Here is a 10814-nt window from a genome sequence, read left to right as displayed (position 1 = left end):
TACGAAAAACAGTTAAGCAAAAATGTCATAAAGCGACTGGTGTTTTAGAAACTTCCCCACAAACAAAACAAAACCATATGACTGGCAAAAACGTTTTCGGTCAACTCTGAAAAAGAATTTAATACTGAAACTCGGTAACACAGAATAAAAGGTCTTCCCAATATGAGAAATCACAGCATTTTGCATCAAGTATTTGTGTTTACTTGTATTCTGCAAAAATGTACCAATTTGTGACATATGGCAAGACAATACAATTTAATGTAAAAGGAAAATAAAAATGTAAAATAAAAAAAAAAAAAGTTCAAATTTAAATAAACACTTTGCTACCGACTGACAGCAATGCCGTTCAGACAATTTTGTTTTCAATCACATATTTACACCTATTCACGAAAGTACAACACAAATCTAACGAAAACAAACTGAAATGTATTGGGGTGGGAAATAATCATCCTTTATTTGGCTCATATCAACTCACAATACAGTCAAGCATTAAGTGTTTGGATGTACAAAGGAGTGCTGTAGTCATATTCTGAACATGGATTTGTTTTGTCCCAGTGAATGTGCTTGACATCTGCCAACCTGGAATCGTTTTGTCTTCTTCTTTTTTTTTTTTTTTGTTTGTTTTTACTTTAGCTCAAAAACAACTGCATGTCTGAGACTACAGTAAACTTATTGACCCCTGAGTTTCTAATGCAAAACTAGTGTATGAAATACCTCATTACAGTGTATCTTAGTGCAAGCCAGCAATATGCTTGGTTAAACAGAGGTATATTAGATAGCACCCAAGCTGACAAGAGTCTCCAGAATGGTTTTCTTTGTTGGCCAAACCACAACAAGCAAGTATGGAGGGTGGCGTTCTGCTCCTGTATCCTTGCGACAACCAGCAGTTCAAATGCTTGAATTTGTATTACATCTATAAACATGTTTTTCATAGAAAATATAAATATCCCTGAATGAAACAGATTCACAGCATTTTCTCTCGAGGACTCCAGTGCTACTACCATAAACCAGGCCATCAAGTGTCTTTTTTTTTTTTTTTTTTATGTCTCCAGTTAACGCTCCTCTTCACTCGCTGTCCTGGTAATTTACTGTCCGTTTCCCTCGGTTGCGGGTGTTCACGCGCGTCTTTCGCAGCGGTTTACTGTACGATCCGTCGGTGTCCACCTCGTCTGAGGCCGCGCGTTGGCGGCGCTGCCTCAGCTGGCGGCAGGCGGTCCTCTCACTGGTCCTGGACCGCGCGTGACTTCTCCTCTTTGGACTGCTGTGGGACCCTGAGCTGGCAAATGAGTTTTCCGAGGCTGAAGACGACTGCGCGCTTTCCGAGTCCGAGTTGTGTCTGCTGCTGCTGTAGCTTTCCTTCCGCTTCTTTTTTGGCTGCCTCTCAGTTTTCTTGCCCCCCTGTGAACGGCCAGCAATCTTTTCCCTCTCTTCACTGTGGTCAGAACGGGAAGAATTGTCCTTGTCATTGCTGTCAGCATCCTCTTGTTTGGATTCCCTTTTGGAGTGCTTCGAAGAGCCGGATCTGCTGTTGTCGTCATCGTTTTTGAGCGCTGCTTCGCCCTTCCGATCCTCCTCTGAGTCCTCGGAGTCGGACGTGTAGATACGTTTTCTTTTGGAAGACGGCGGATTCCTGGTTGTGTTGGGAGAATTTCTGAGAGACACCTTTATGTTACACTTGTCGCTCTGAGACTCTGCAGCCTCTTTGTTTACATTCTTCGGTCGGCCCCGATTGGCAGAGGCGGACTCCTCCTCGGAGCCGGAGTTGTCGCTGATGTACTTCTTTTTCGGGAGGGCTCGCAGGTTCAGCCGCCTGTTCGATACCTGATCAGAAGACTCTTCGTCTGACGAGCCAGTGGAGCGTTTCCTCCTCAACCTCTTATTGGGTTTGTACTCTGGCTCAGAATTGTGAAGCCGTTTACCTTTACTCTTGTTCTTAGTTGGCTTCTTTGTTTCAACCTCAGATTCCTCGGTGGAGTGATTGCTTTCCATTCCCCTTTTATCCACTTTTTTCAGCCTCTTCTTGCGTGGACTGTGTCTCTTTGGAGAATCGCCAACTTCATCTGATCCGGCACCATCCAGTTTATCAGCTGAGGCAGATTTTTGTTTGACTTGGCTTTTTACATGTGAAACTTTGCTTTTTTTCTTCGAGTCCCCGCAGAGTTCCTCAGTCATGTCTCTTCCATTTTGATGGGGACGTTTCTGGAAACTGCCATCTTTCTCTTCTTCGTCTGAGCTCGTGGGAGGCTGCAGTCGTGTGGGCCGGCGTTCAGCTTCATCTTCCTCATCACTTAAAATCTTCCTTTTCCTGGCTGTGCTTCTGGATAGTTTCTGAGACGCCCATCCCTCCTCCTCCTCCTCCTCCTCAGCAGTTTGCTCTTGCTCAGAGTTGCTTTCAGACTCGTGATGTTTCGAACTGTGTCCGTTCACATGGGACATCAAAGCTGTACAAGAAAAAAATAATAATCTGCTATTAGGACAAATTTTAGACCGCACGGGATCACAATACTTTGCTTGCATTGACATTTTTGAATAAATAACTCCATACTAAGAAACAAGTTCAAGATTCATGTTTATCCTTCGGAAATTCAGAGTTTTCGGTTTTTAAGTGGAATTAAACTCGTAATGTGCGAAGGAAAAATTAAAGATAGTGATGAGAGTCAAAAACCCTCATTGGGAACAGGCTTAATGCAAATGTACCAACAACAGTGACTGGTTAATTTCTCCATCAAATAAATCCCTTGTGCAGCTTCTAACCCTACAATTCTACAAGAGAACACATTCTATAAAAAGATTTATATAGTGGGACATCTATATGGCAACAAGTGGCACCAGTTAGACGGCACACAAAAAATACCTGTAACGCTGTTAAGAGTTTCAAGACAACCATCTGTTTAAGTGATTTTTGTCTTTTCATTATTCTGTTCATGCTGTTTTGTTTGTTAAGAAAATTAATAAATAAATAAAAAGTTTTTACTTTAGTCTTGGATGGAAGCATCACAGATAGTCTTAGTTGCACTTTGTCACAGAGATGCTGGTATACGCAAAAAAACAAACAAACAAAAAACTAATTTCTCACCATTTTTCTTAGTTTTGGCAGCTTCTCTTGATGTTCGTTGTTTGGTGGACTTTGTGTGTCCATTCTGCTTATTGCGGGACGAGGAAGATGAACTTTCACTGTCATTGCCATCACGCTCCTCTTCCTCCTCTCTGGATTTGCCAACAGAGTCTTTTGTTTTCTGAGATACTAGAATATCAACAGAAAGAGCAGAGGTCAGTAAAAGACTAGAAAGGAAGGTGATAATCCCCGTCTTTCGCTCACCTCTTGCCGACGACTCGCCATCTGAATCTGAGCTGCTATGGATTACTGCCGTGCGTTTGCTGGTCCGGGTTGTGTGGCGAAGGCGGCTGCTGCTCCTTGTTGGCTTGTCCTCCTCCTCCTCCTCGTCTTCATCGGACACTTCCAGCAGTTTGATCTTATTCACGGCGGCTCTCGCAGTCTTCCTCTTGAATGACCTGCGAACCGTGACCTCGTCCTCGCCGTCGGAGCCCGGAGACACGCCTCTGTCAGAGTCCAGGTGGCGCCGCCTCTCGCTACGAGAGGACCTGCTGCTGTGGCCGTTCATCTCGGCTCTGCCCTCTGAAAACAAGCCGTTCGTATCTGTGATCAAACAAACTGACAGTATCTGGGGTGTTTTTTTTTTTTTTTAAGGTCTCGCGTCTGAAGACGGCAAGTGGCGTTTACCTGTGCGCTTCCTGTCTTCAGCAGCAGAGTTTCTGGTCAGTCGCCTGCTCCTGCTGCTTTTACCTCTGCTGGGATAGCGACGACGTGGAGAGTGTGAGGAGGCCTCGCCATCCTCTCCCTCTTCAGCTTCACTGTCAAACTCCTCTTCCTCCTCCTCATCTTCACTTTCACTATCAGCAACTGGTAAAAAGAGAAATAATGTCCAAAGATATTTAACAAACTGCGTTAAGACGACACTGTGGCCTGTATCCTTTCGCATTTTGAAAAACTTCATGTCTGACCTTTTTTTCTGTGCTTGGCACGGTGGCTTCTTGTAACTCGAGCTTTGTGTTTGTGTTTGTGGCGCCTCGAGGAGCCAGAATGTTTCTCTTCTTCCGACACACTGACGTCACTCTCACTGTCAGACTCTGGAATAAAAAGCCAAATATTTACATGGATTGCAACTGCTCTCTCATCCCACTGATGGTTGCATAAAAAATATTGCACAACATTTGCCAACGGCGAGACCGTCCGAGCAGAAAAAGACCCGGGATGTGACAAATATGCTGGTACGTGGAATTCAACCTCCAATCAGACTCTGCTGTGTTCTCTTACATGGGGACTTTATTTCACAAAGTCGTCTTACAACTAAATGGTACATTTGCAAGTTGTTGGCACTTTCATTATACAGTTTCATGTCAACACGAGCAACCCAGTGGTGAAGTTAAAAACAGAGCAGGAGACCTGCATCTATCTTTAACAGACGGAACGTGACTGTATCTGTGATAAGCACATGTCCCACCATCCATCCATCTATATTGGACAATATGTGTTTATTCTACCAGAAATATTAAGGAAGACTGGAATGTGCTGAGGTACAGCTGAGTTTGCAGCTTTCTGCTGACATCTAGACCCAGTTTCCCCCCAAGCTCCTCATCACAAAACACAGCAGACTGGTATATGCATGAAAATGAATTCAGCTGACCGTGATTTGATTTCCACTGACAATTAAGACTGTTTTACTCTCATATTTAGAAATTCCCATGTGTGGAAAACAATGTGATGTACTATAAAAGTGGCAAAATATTTTTAAATATTTAAAGGCTTTAGCTGGAAGTGCAAAGTTAAATACTTGATTGAGCTCCAAGGTGATTACAAGACTACAGCTGTGCCATCTTTCACCATGAATGTGAAAAATAACTGTTGCCAGCAAAGCCTTGATACAACTTGTGTTCAAGAGCCTACGGGGAGACAACGCGTCTTTTGTACCTGGTGTGGATGAAGCACCTTTGGAGGCGGATTCGTCCTCTGAGGACCTGCGTCCGCGACTCCTCCGGGCTCGCTCAGGAACAGACACTTTGGCTGAGGTAGATTTGGTCACTGATGCTGACTCCACTTTTTCCTGAGTTTTGACTGCTGCTCGCCTGTGACTGCGGTAAAAAGAAGGGGGGGGGGGGGGGAAACAACAATGTCCAACTTTGTTTATCAGCCAAGTTACAAGCGAGTTTGAAATAAAAGCCAACTTCTTACAAAGATTTAGACCGTCAGTTGAACAACTGAGAAACAAACAAGCTGCAACATGAAAGCACTTGAACCACATTCTTAATGTGCTGTGTTTGTACAGTATTGCCGGAACCAGACCTTGTGGTGGCAGACGGCTGATCCTGCTGCTGCATTTTCTTGCGAAACCTCTGGCTGCGGCGGAGCCTGTCGCTGCTCTTCACAGCCGTTTTGTACTCGGATATGATTGTTCTGATTTGCTCCTCGAAGAAGGCCGAGAGCCGCAAGGTCATGCTGTAAATCTACGAAATGAAAGAAGTAAACAAGATGAAATACATGGTGATAATACAAAATCTGTAAATAGCTGGGTACACAGATTGGCAACGTTGAACCCACAGGCGATTTTAATAGATTAACATTCCTCAGCAGACATCAATTATCCCTCACCTTGGAGCGTTTGTTGGGTGTGTAAGCTTTCGCATTGGCAAATATAAGTCGGGTGTCTTTGCACAGCTCGACAGGATTTTCATAGTGGTCTTCTTCCAGGGTCCTTTTAACTGAGCTGAAGTCCATTGGTGTATCAATGATATCGTGGTAGTCCTGCAGATATTGACCAAATACGAGTTAGACTTTTCCCCACTCACAGCTTAACGTTGGGGTCCTGTGTGAACTTACTGGATAGTTCTCAGGATCCACGGGCTGCCTGAACGGCTCAGAGTCCTCACACTCAAATATGTAGTTGAGCAGAGACTTGCACTGTTCCTTCCAGGCATCTCGGTCTGGAACCACCTCAACAGAGCGCTGCGGACATCAAAGAGGGATGAGAGGTTACCACTGGCAAACGGTGCATGCAAGCAAACGCTGACTTCTCAGATTAAAGGTACCAGTGACCCATTTTCAAAAAGGTACCTTACTTGGCTTTTCTATTATTGCGTGTGTCGTCTTGTTTTGGTGCACTGTTAATGTTCTTTGTACTCATGTCATCTGTCATGTTTCTACTTACCTGACGCAGTCTGTGTTCAGAGGAAGTTCCCGGGGCTTCGGTATCTTCTTCCTGTGGACATAAAATCACATCTGTCTTACTTAAATGTGATTAATAATTTAAGGATAATTACATAGTTTAATGATGTGATCTCCTCTAAAATAAGGAAACAACCACCCGGCAGTCTTTTACGACTGTCCACAGGTCAGCCAGGTTCACTTCACTGCACATCAACTTTAATGTCTTAACAGTGATCCATCCATTGTTGTCCTATATAGTAATTGGGCAAAAGGCTGAGACATGTTACATGGTTGATTTCTATTTGTGACAAAATGTCATAAGGGACACATGGACATTAGTGTTTTGGTTACTATCCCTGATATCTGCTATGGTGCTTTTACTTCAACTTTCTGCGTTTAAAAAAAAGTTTGATTACACCAAATATTGATTTCATCAAGTTTTGCAAATTTGTATTTAAATGTCTCCTTTATGATCACATTTACAAAGTACTGTTGTTTTGGCAGCCAATGTGCAGCGCTCCGACAACATTCTTTACAAACCCACCTCATCGTCGTCATCCATTTCCTCCACAGTGTGGTAAATCTCCATGATATCTGTGCAGTTTGGATCACTAAGGAAATTGTAAATTGTGTCAGCTCATATACCAGTTATGTCATCAATTACATGTTTGGAAAACAAATAGACACGTACTTCACAAATTTCTGGAGGACATTCGTGATGATTTTTGCGGAGTGGGCAATTTTACTCCTTGACTCGTTGAAAGTGCGGGCGTTATGTGCAATGTACCGAGCATCCCAGATTAATGCTGAAAGGCGTCTGTGGACCAGCAGAGGATTAGTTACTTCAGTTATCTGAATTTAAACCGTTGATATTATCCCAACAATAGATAGGTTAAACGCTGGAGGACCCGACCTGTAAAATCTGTTCATGAGTCGCAGCTTGATGGTGCCCAGATCCGTGGGATAGGCGATCACGGTACAGTAGGTGGGATACTGGATCAGGTCCACAGGGCCAGAGAACGGAGCTGTGATCTCTGTAGCAAATGTACGTGAGGGTGAGTTGTTGTTCTCGGCTGACGGTACCCATCAGACAAACATGATGCAAGCTCACGCCAGGAATTCAAACAAGGAAGGGAGCGTTTTTACACACCAACAGTGATGAGCTGGTTGATCCCAGCAATGATGCGTTCACACTCCTCGTCTCTGCACCGCTCACCCCACTCCCCCACAACAGGCTTGTACATCAGCTCCTTCATCTCGTCGGGAGTCACCGGGATCCCACCTCCTTCAGTCTCGGGCTCCGGATCTGCTCGGCAGAGATCAGTAAATCTTTATCTGGACAGCAACTTCAGGAAATTTCATTGCAACTCAAAGTGCTTCCCAAGCGACTGACAAGACCTATAAAAGGGAAACTAATTGCAAACATACACATGCATGCATATCTGTAGGAAGGCACTGCAAATGCATTCATGCAAAATTGACATCTTCATATTGCTATACTGCCCATTAAGTGCATTCTAACATTGTGCCTACGTGGCATTAAAAGGAACATGAGAAATCTCCATTACCATCATCTTGAATAGGCTCCACATCCCATGGACTGAGTTTCTCAGTTTCACCATTGTCCCACCTGATAAAACAAACCCATCAAAATGGACAGTCAACTTTCACACAACTTCAAAACTGCTACCTTCCTGTCATTATTCAACTATTTACACTAGCTGGATTTGTAAATTAGGCAAAATAAATGTCACAGCAAAACAACGGTCTTCAAAAGACATGTGACAATGAACAATATATTCCATGGGGTGAGTGACCCTTTCTCACATTCACGTGCGAACAGCCTCGGATATTGTAAAGCTATTGTAGCAGATTAGACAGTCTATGTCTTGACCACCAGGGGGCAGAGATGCATGGGCTGATTTGACGAGCTGATTATGTTTTATGTTGTAGGAATACTATACACAGGTTATAAAACTTCACAATAATTTCAAACAATGGTGCGTGCGTGTTTTGGAGCATGGAATTGTATACATTACTGCAATTTCTATTATCCAAATACTTTATATCAGAATAAAATGGACACACAATGTACAAGCTTCAATTTACAAACTGAATAGAACTAAAACACAACAGACAAGACAGACAAGATACTCCTTCCATCATCGCTGCATGACAGGTCTGACGTCTGTAACAACCTTTCTCTCACCTGACTTTAAAGCATTGGAAGAGGCTGTCTGGGTATTCGGGCTGGTAAGGCTCCTGACAGACGATGGTCCCAAACCACCAGGCGTCATCTATCACTGAGCGAAACCTGTCATCTGTGACAAAGAAAGTTAAGAATGGTATGTCTCAAATGCCTGGCATGCATTTGCTTAAAGTTAATGCAGTGATCACTGAAACAAAATCTATGTGGACAATCAAAATCTTTATCAGCACCAAAATAGAACCATCAATGAAGGCCTAAAGTATACACTCAAACCAGATTGCATCTTTTCTCAGGTTAGAAAAATCTGATTTCTCCTTTTGAGAACGATTATACGGAGGCAAAAACAGTAGTTTCAACTTGAGCTGCCGGGTTCACGTACTTGGTTGCCAGTTTCTACGGAGTGCCTCATCATAACTTTGCCTCAAAACCAGAAAATCGATCACATCCGGCATGTCATGATACCTGGAGGGGGGAAAAAAACCAGGGTCATTTTAAAATTTCAAAAACATCAAACATTTAAGACTTTCAAAATGCATAACAGAGTAAAAGAAAACATGATAAATCATCAAAAGCCCAATCAGCTTAATCCCTTTTAAATTTTTGTAACCACTTGTTGGGACTCATAAAAAGGTGCTCAGATACCCAAAAGAAGAACACAACCTTAATAAATCACTTGATCATTCGATTAAGTGAAAATGTTTAATGCCTTCCTCAGCAGAATCATCTGAGGTGAACAAAGTGCTTACTTGACAGAAAAAGACTTGTCTGAGATTTTGCCTGTGGCGTGGTCGATGAGAGTCAGCTTCAGACAGCAGAGAGTGGGAGGGCACACTTCATATTTTATTCCAGTGATCTTCACAAACTCTTGGTCCTGGGAAACAAAGAACAATGCTCCCATTTAATGTGTTAAAGGGGTGGAAAAGCTTTAAAAAGCTTTGTGAATGTAATCTACTGAGCATATTTCTCCATCTTCTTATCTGTCCTTTGCCTTACCCGCAGGTCCATTTTCTTCCAGGGTTGTTTTTCTGAGTTCATGGGGTATAGTTCACTCCGGGTCACTGCCTCAACATAAGCCTCGTGTCCTTGCCGGAAGTAAATCACCTGAGAGACACAGAAGAGTGAAAGCTTTGATAAAGTACCTTTGTATACATGATTTGCTTTTACTCCTGGGACATCAATCATACAAGATCAAGGAATCTGCTGTTTATGCGATTGCCATACAAGAGCCAAATCAGACCGAATTGAATTTCATGCAGTTTTTCCGTGCTTAATATCTGCAAATCACAAATTGTGGGACACCATATATTTTTGAAGGTACAAAAAAAACAAAAAACAAAACTCACCTCAAAATAATATAACTATGTTCAGTAGTAGTTTAGGGTAATTTTGCAATATCACATACCTCGTCACCCATCTGGGGAACAAATGGAGACTTCCTGGGAATGACATCAGTGATCCACGGAGACGGTCTGAACTCAATGGACACTTCCCTGTTAATGGATGATCTGGGCTTTGGACGCTGTATGGATCGGCACAGGAGGAAAAAAGTCCATTAAGCAAGTAAATCTTAATTATTTTTTCGTAAAAAAACATCCACTACTGACTTTATATTCTGATTCTTTGAGGATCTTAACAACATGCCAAGATTCAGTGTTTACCTGGACAAGTGAACTCACCCTGGGTGACTTGTTCTTTGCTTTCTTGGTCTTCTCTTTGCTTTTCTTCACAGGCCTCTCCTCCTCATCACTCTGCTGCTTTTCCTCCTTCTCCTCCTCCTCCTCCTCTTCCTCATTCTCCTCCTCCTCTTCCTCCGAGCTGCTGAGTCTGCGCCTGAACCCTTTCCATGATGACAGGGGGGTGGAGGGCTGGAGGTTTATCCCAGCGTCCGCGGTCCAGTCGGAGTACTCACTGGAAGTATGGCTGTACAGTTTAATTAAACAGTTTCAATTGCATAGTAACCTGCATGGACGTCATCTGCTATGCGTATACATTTTAACACAATGTACTCGTCCCATGCACTATGACCCTTTGTGAAAGTGACTGCCCATGATGCAGCACATACCTTGGACTGTCACTATTCCACTCGTCCTCATTATTGGAGGAATCCAGTTCATTGTCCTGCAAAGATTTGATATTAAACCACATGAAACCATCTCAAAAGCTTTCAGGTGACTGCAAATTGCAAATCTCTACAGGAGAGAGGAGCACACAGTATACTTTAGCATATAGTGGAATTTGTACCTCCGAGGTCGCAGTCTCCTCTCCCTCTTCACATGACAGGTCGAGGAGCTCCAGCGAGTCACTGCGGCCACGTGTCCGCTTCGCAGCCGGCGGCTCCTCGTCCGAGTCATCCTGTGGAGGACAAATGGGACTGACTCAACA

General features: G+C 43.3%; 1 protein-coding gene across 1 annotated transcript in view; it reads right to left on the bottom strand.

Moving 5' to 3' along the window:
• The window catches only part of brwd1 (bromodomain and WD repeat domain containing 1), a 24741-nt gene continuing 13927 nt past the window's right edge, over positions 1 to 10814 (bottom strand). Inside the window, exons 22-44 of the mRNA XM_080506611.1 lie at positions 10674 to 10784; positions 10495 to 10550; positions 10109 to 10352; positions 9835 to 9951; positions 9426 to 9533; positions 9179 to 9303; positions 8812 to 8894; positions 8433 to 8544; positions 7792 to 7853; positions 7374 to 7529; positions 7137 to 7257; positions 6915 to 7040; positions 6768 to 6834; positions 6225 to 6275; positions 5897 to 6022; positions 5669 to 5821; positions 5363 to 5523; positions 4991 to 5151; positions 4024 to 4149; positions 3743 to 3922; positions 3320 to 3637; positions 3077 to 3244; positions 1 to 2441 (exon numbers count right to left, since the gene is read on the bottom strand). Of these exons, the coding sequence (XP_080362737.1) occupies positions 1066 to 2441; positions 3077 to 3244; positions 3320 to 3637; positions 3743 to 3922; positions 4024 to 4149; positions 4991 to 5151; positions 5363 to 5523; positions 5669 to 5821; positions 5897 to 6022; positions 6225 to 6275; positions 6768 to 6834; positions 6915 to 7040; positions 7137 to 7257; positions 7374 to 7529; positions 7792 to 7853; positions 8433 to 8544; positions 8812 to 8894; positions 9179 to 9303; positions 9426 to 9533; positions 9835 to 9951; positions 10109 to 10352; positions 10495 to 10550; positions 10674 to 10784 (4308 nt within the window). The 3' untranslated portion in view covers positions 1 to 1065. The remainder of the gene's footprint in view (positions 2442 to 3076; positions 3245 to 3319; positions 3638 to 3742; positions 3923 to 4023; positions 4150 to 4990; positions 5152 to 5362; positions 5524 to 5668; positions 5822 to 5896; positions 6023 to 6224; positions 6276 to 6767; positions 6835 to 6914; positions 7041 to 7136; positions 7258 to 7373; positions 7530 to 7791; positions 7854 to 8432; positions 8545 to 8811; positions 8895 to 9178; positions 9304 to 9425; positions 9534 to 9834; positions 9952 to 10108; positions 10353 to 10494; positions 10551 to 10673; positions 10785 to 10814) is intronic.

Source organism: Blennius ocellaris (genome assembly GCF_963422515.1).
Source record: "Blennius ocellaris genome assembly, chromosome: 2".
NCBI classification, from domain to species: Eukaryota; Metazoa; Chordata; class Actinopteri; order Blenniiformes; family Blenniidae; genus Blennius; species Blennius ocellaris.
The sequence above is the reverse complement of the archived record's forward strand: the minus strand, read 5'-3'. Positions and strand labels throughout refer to the sequence as shown.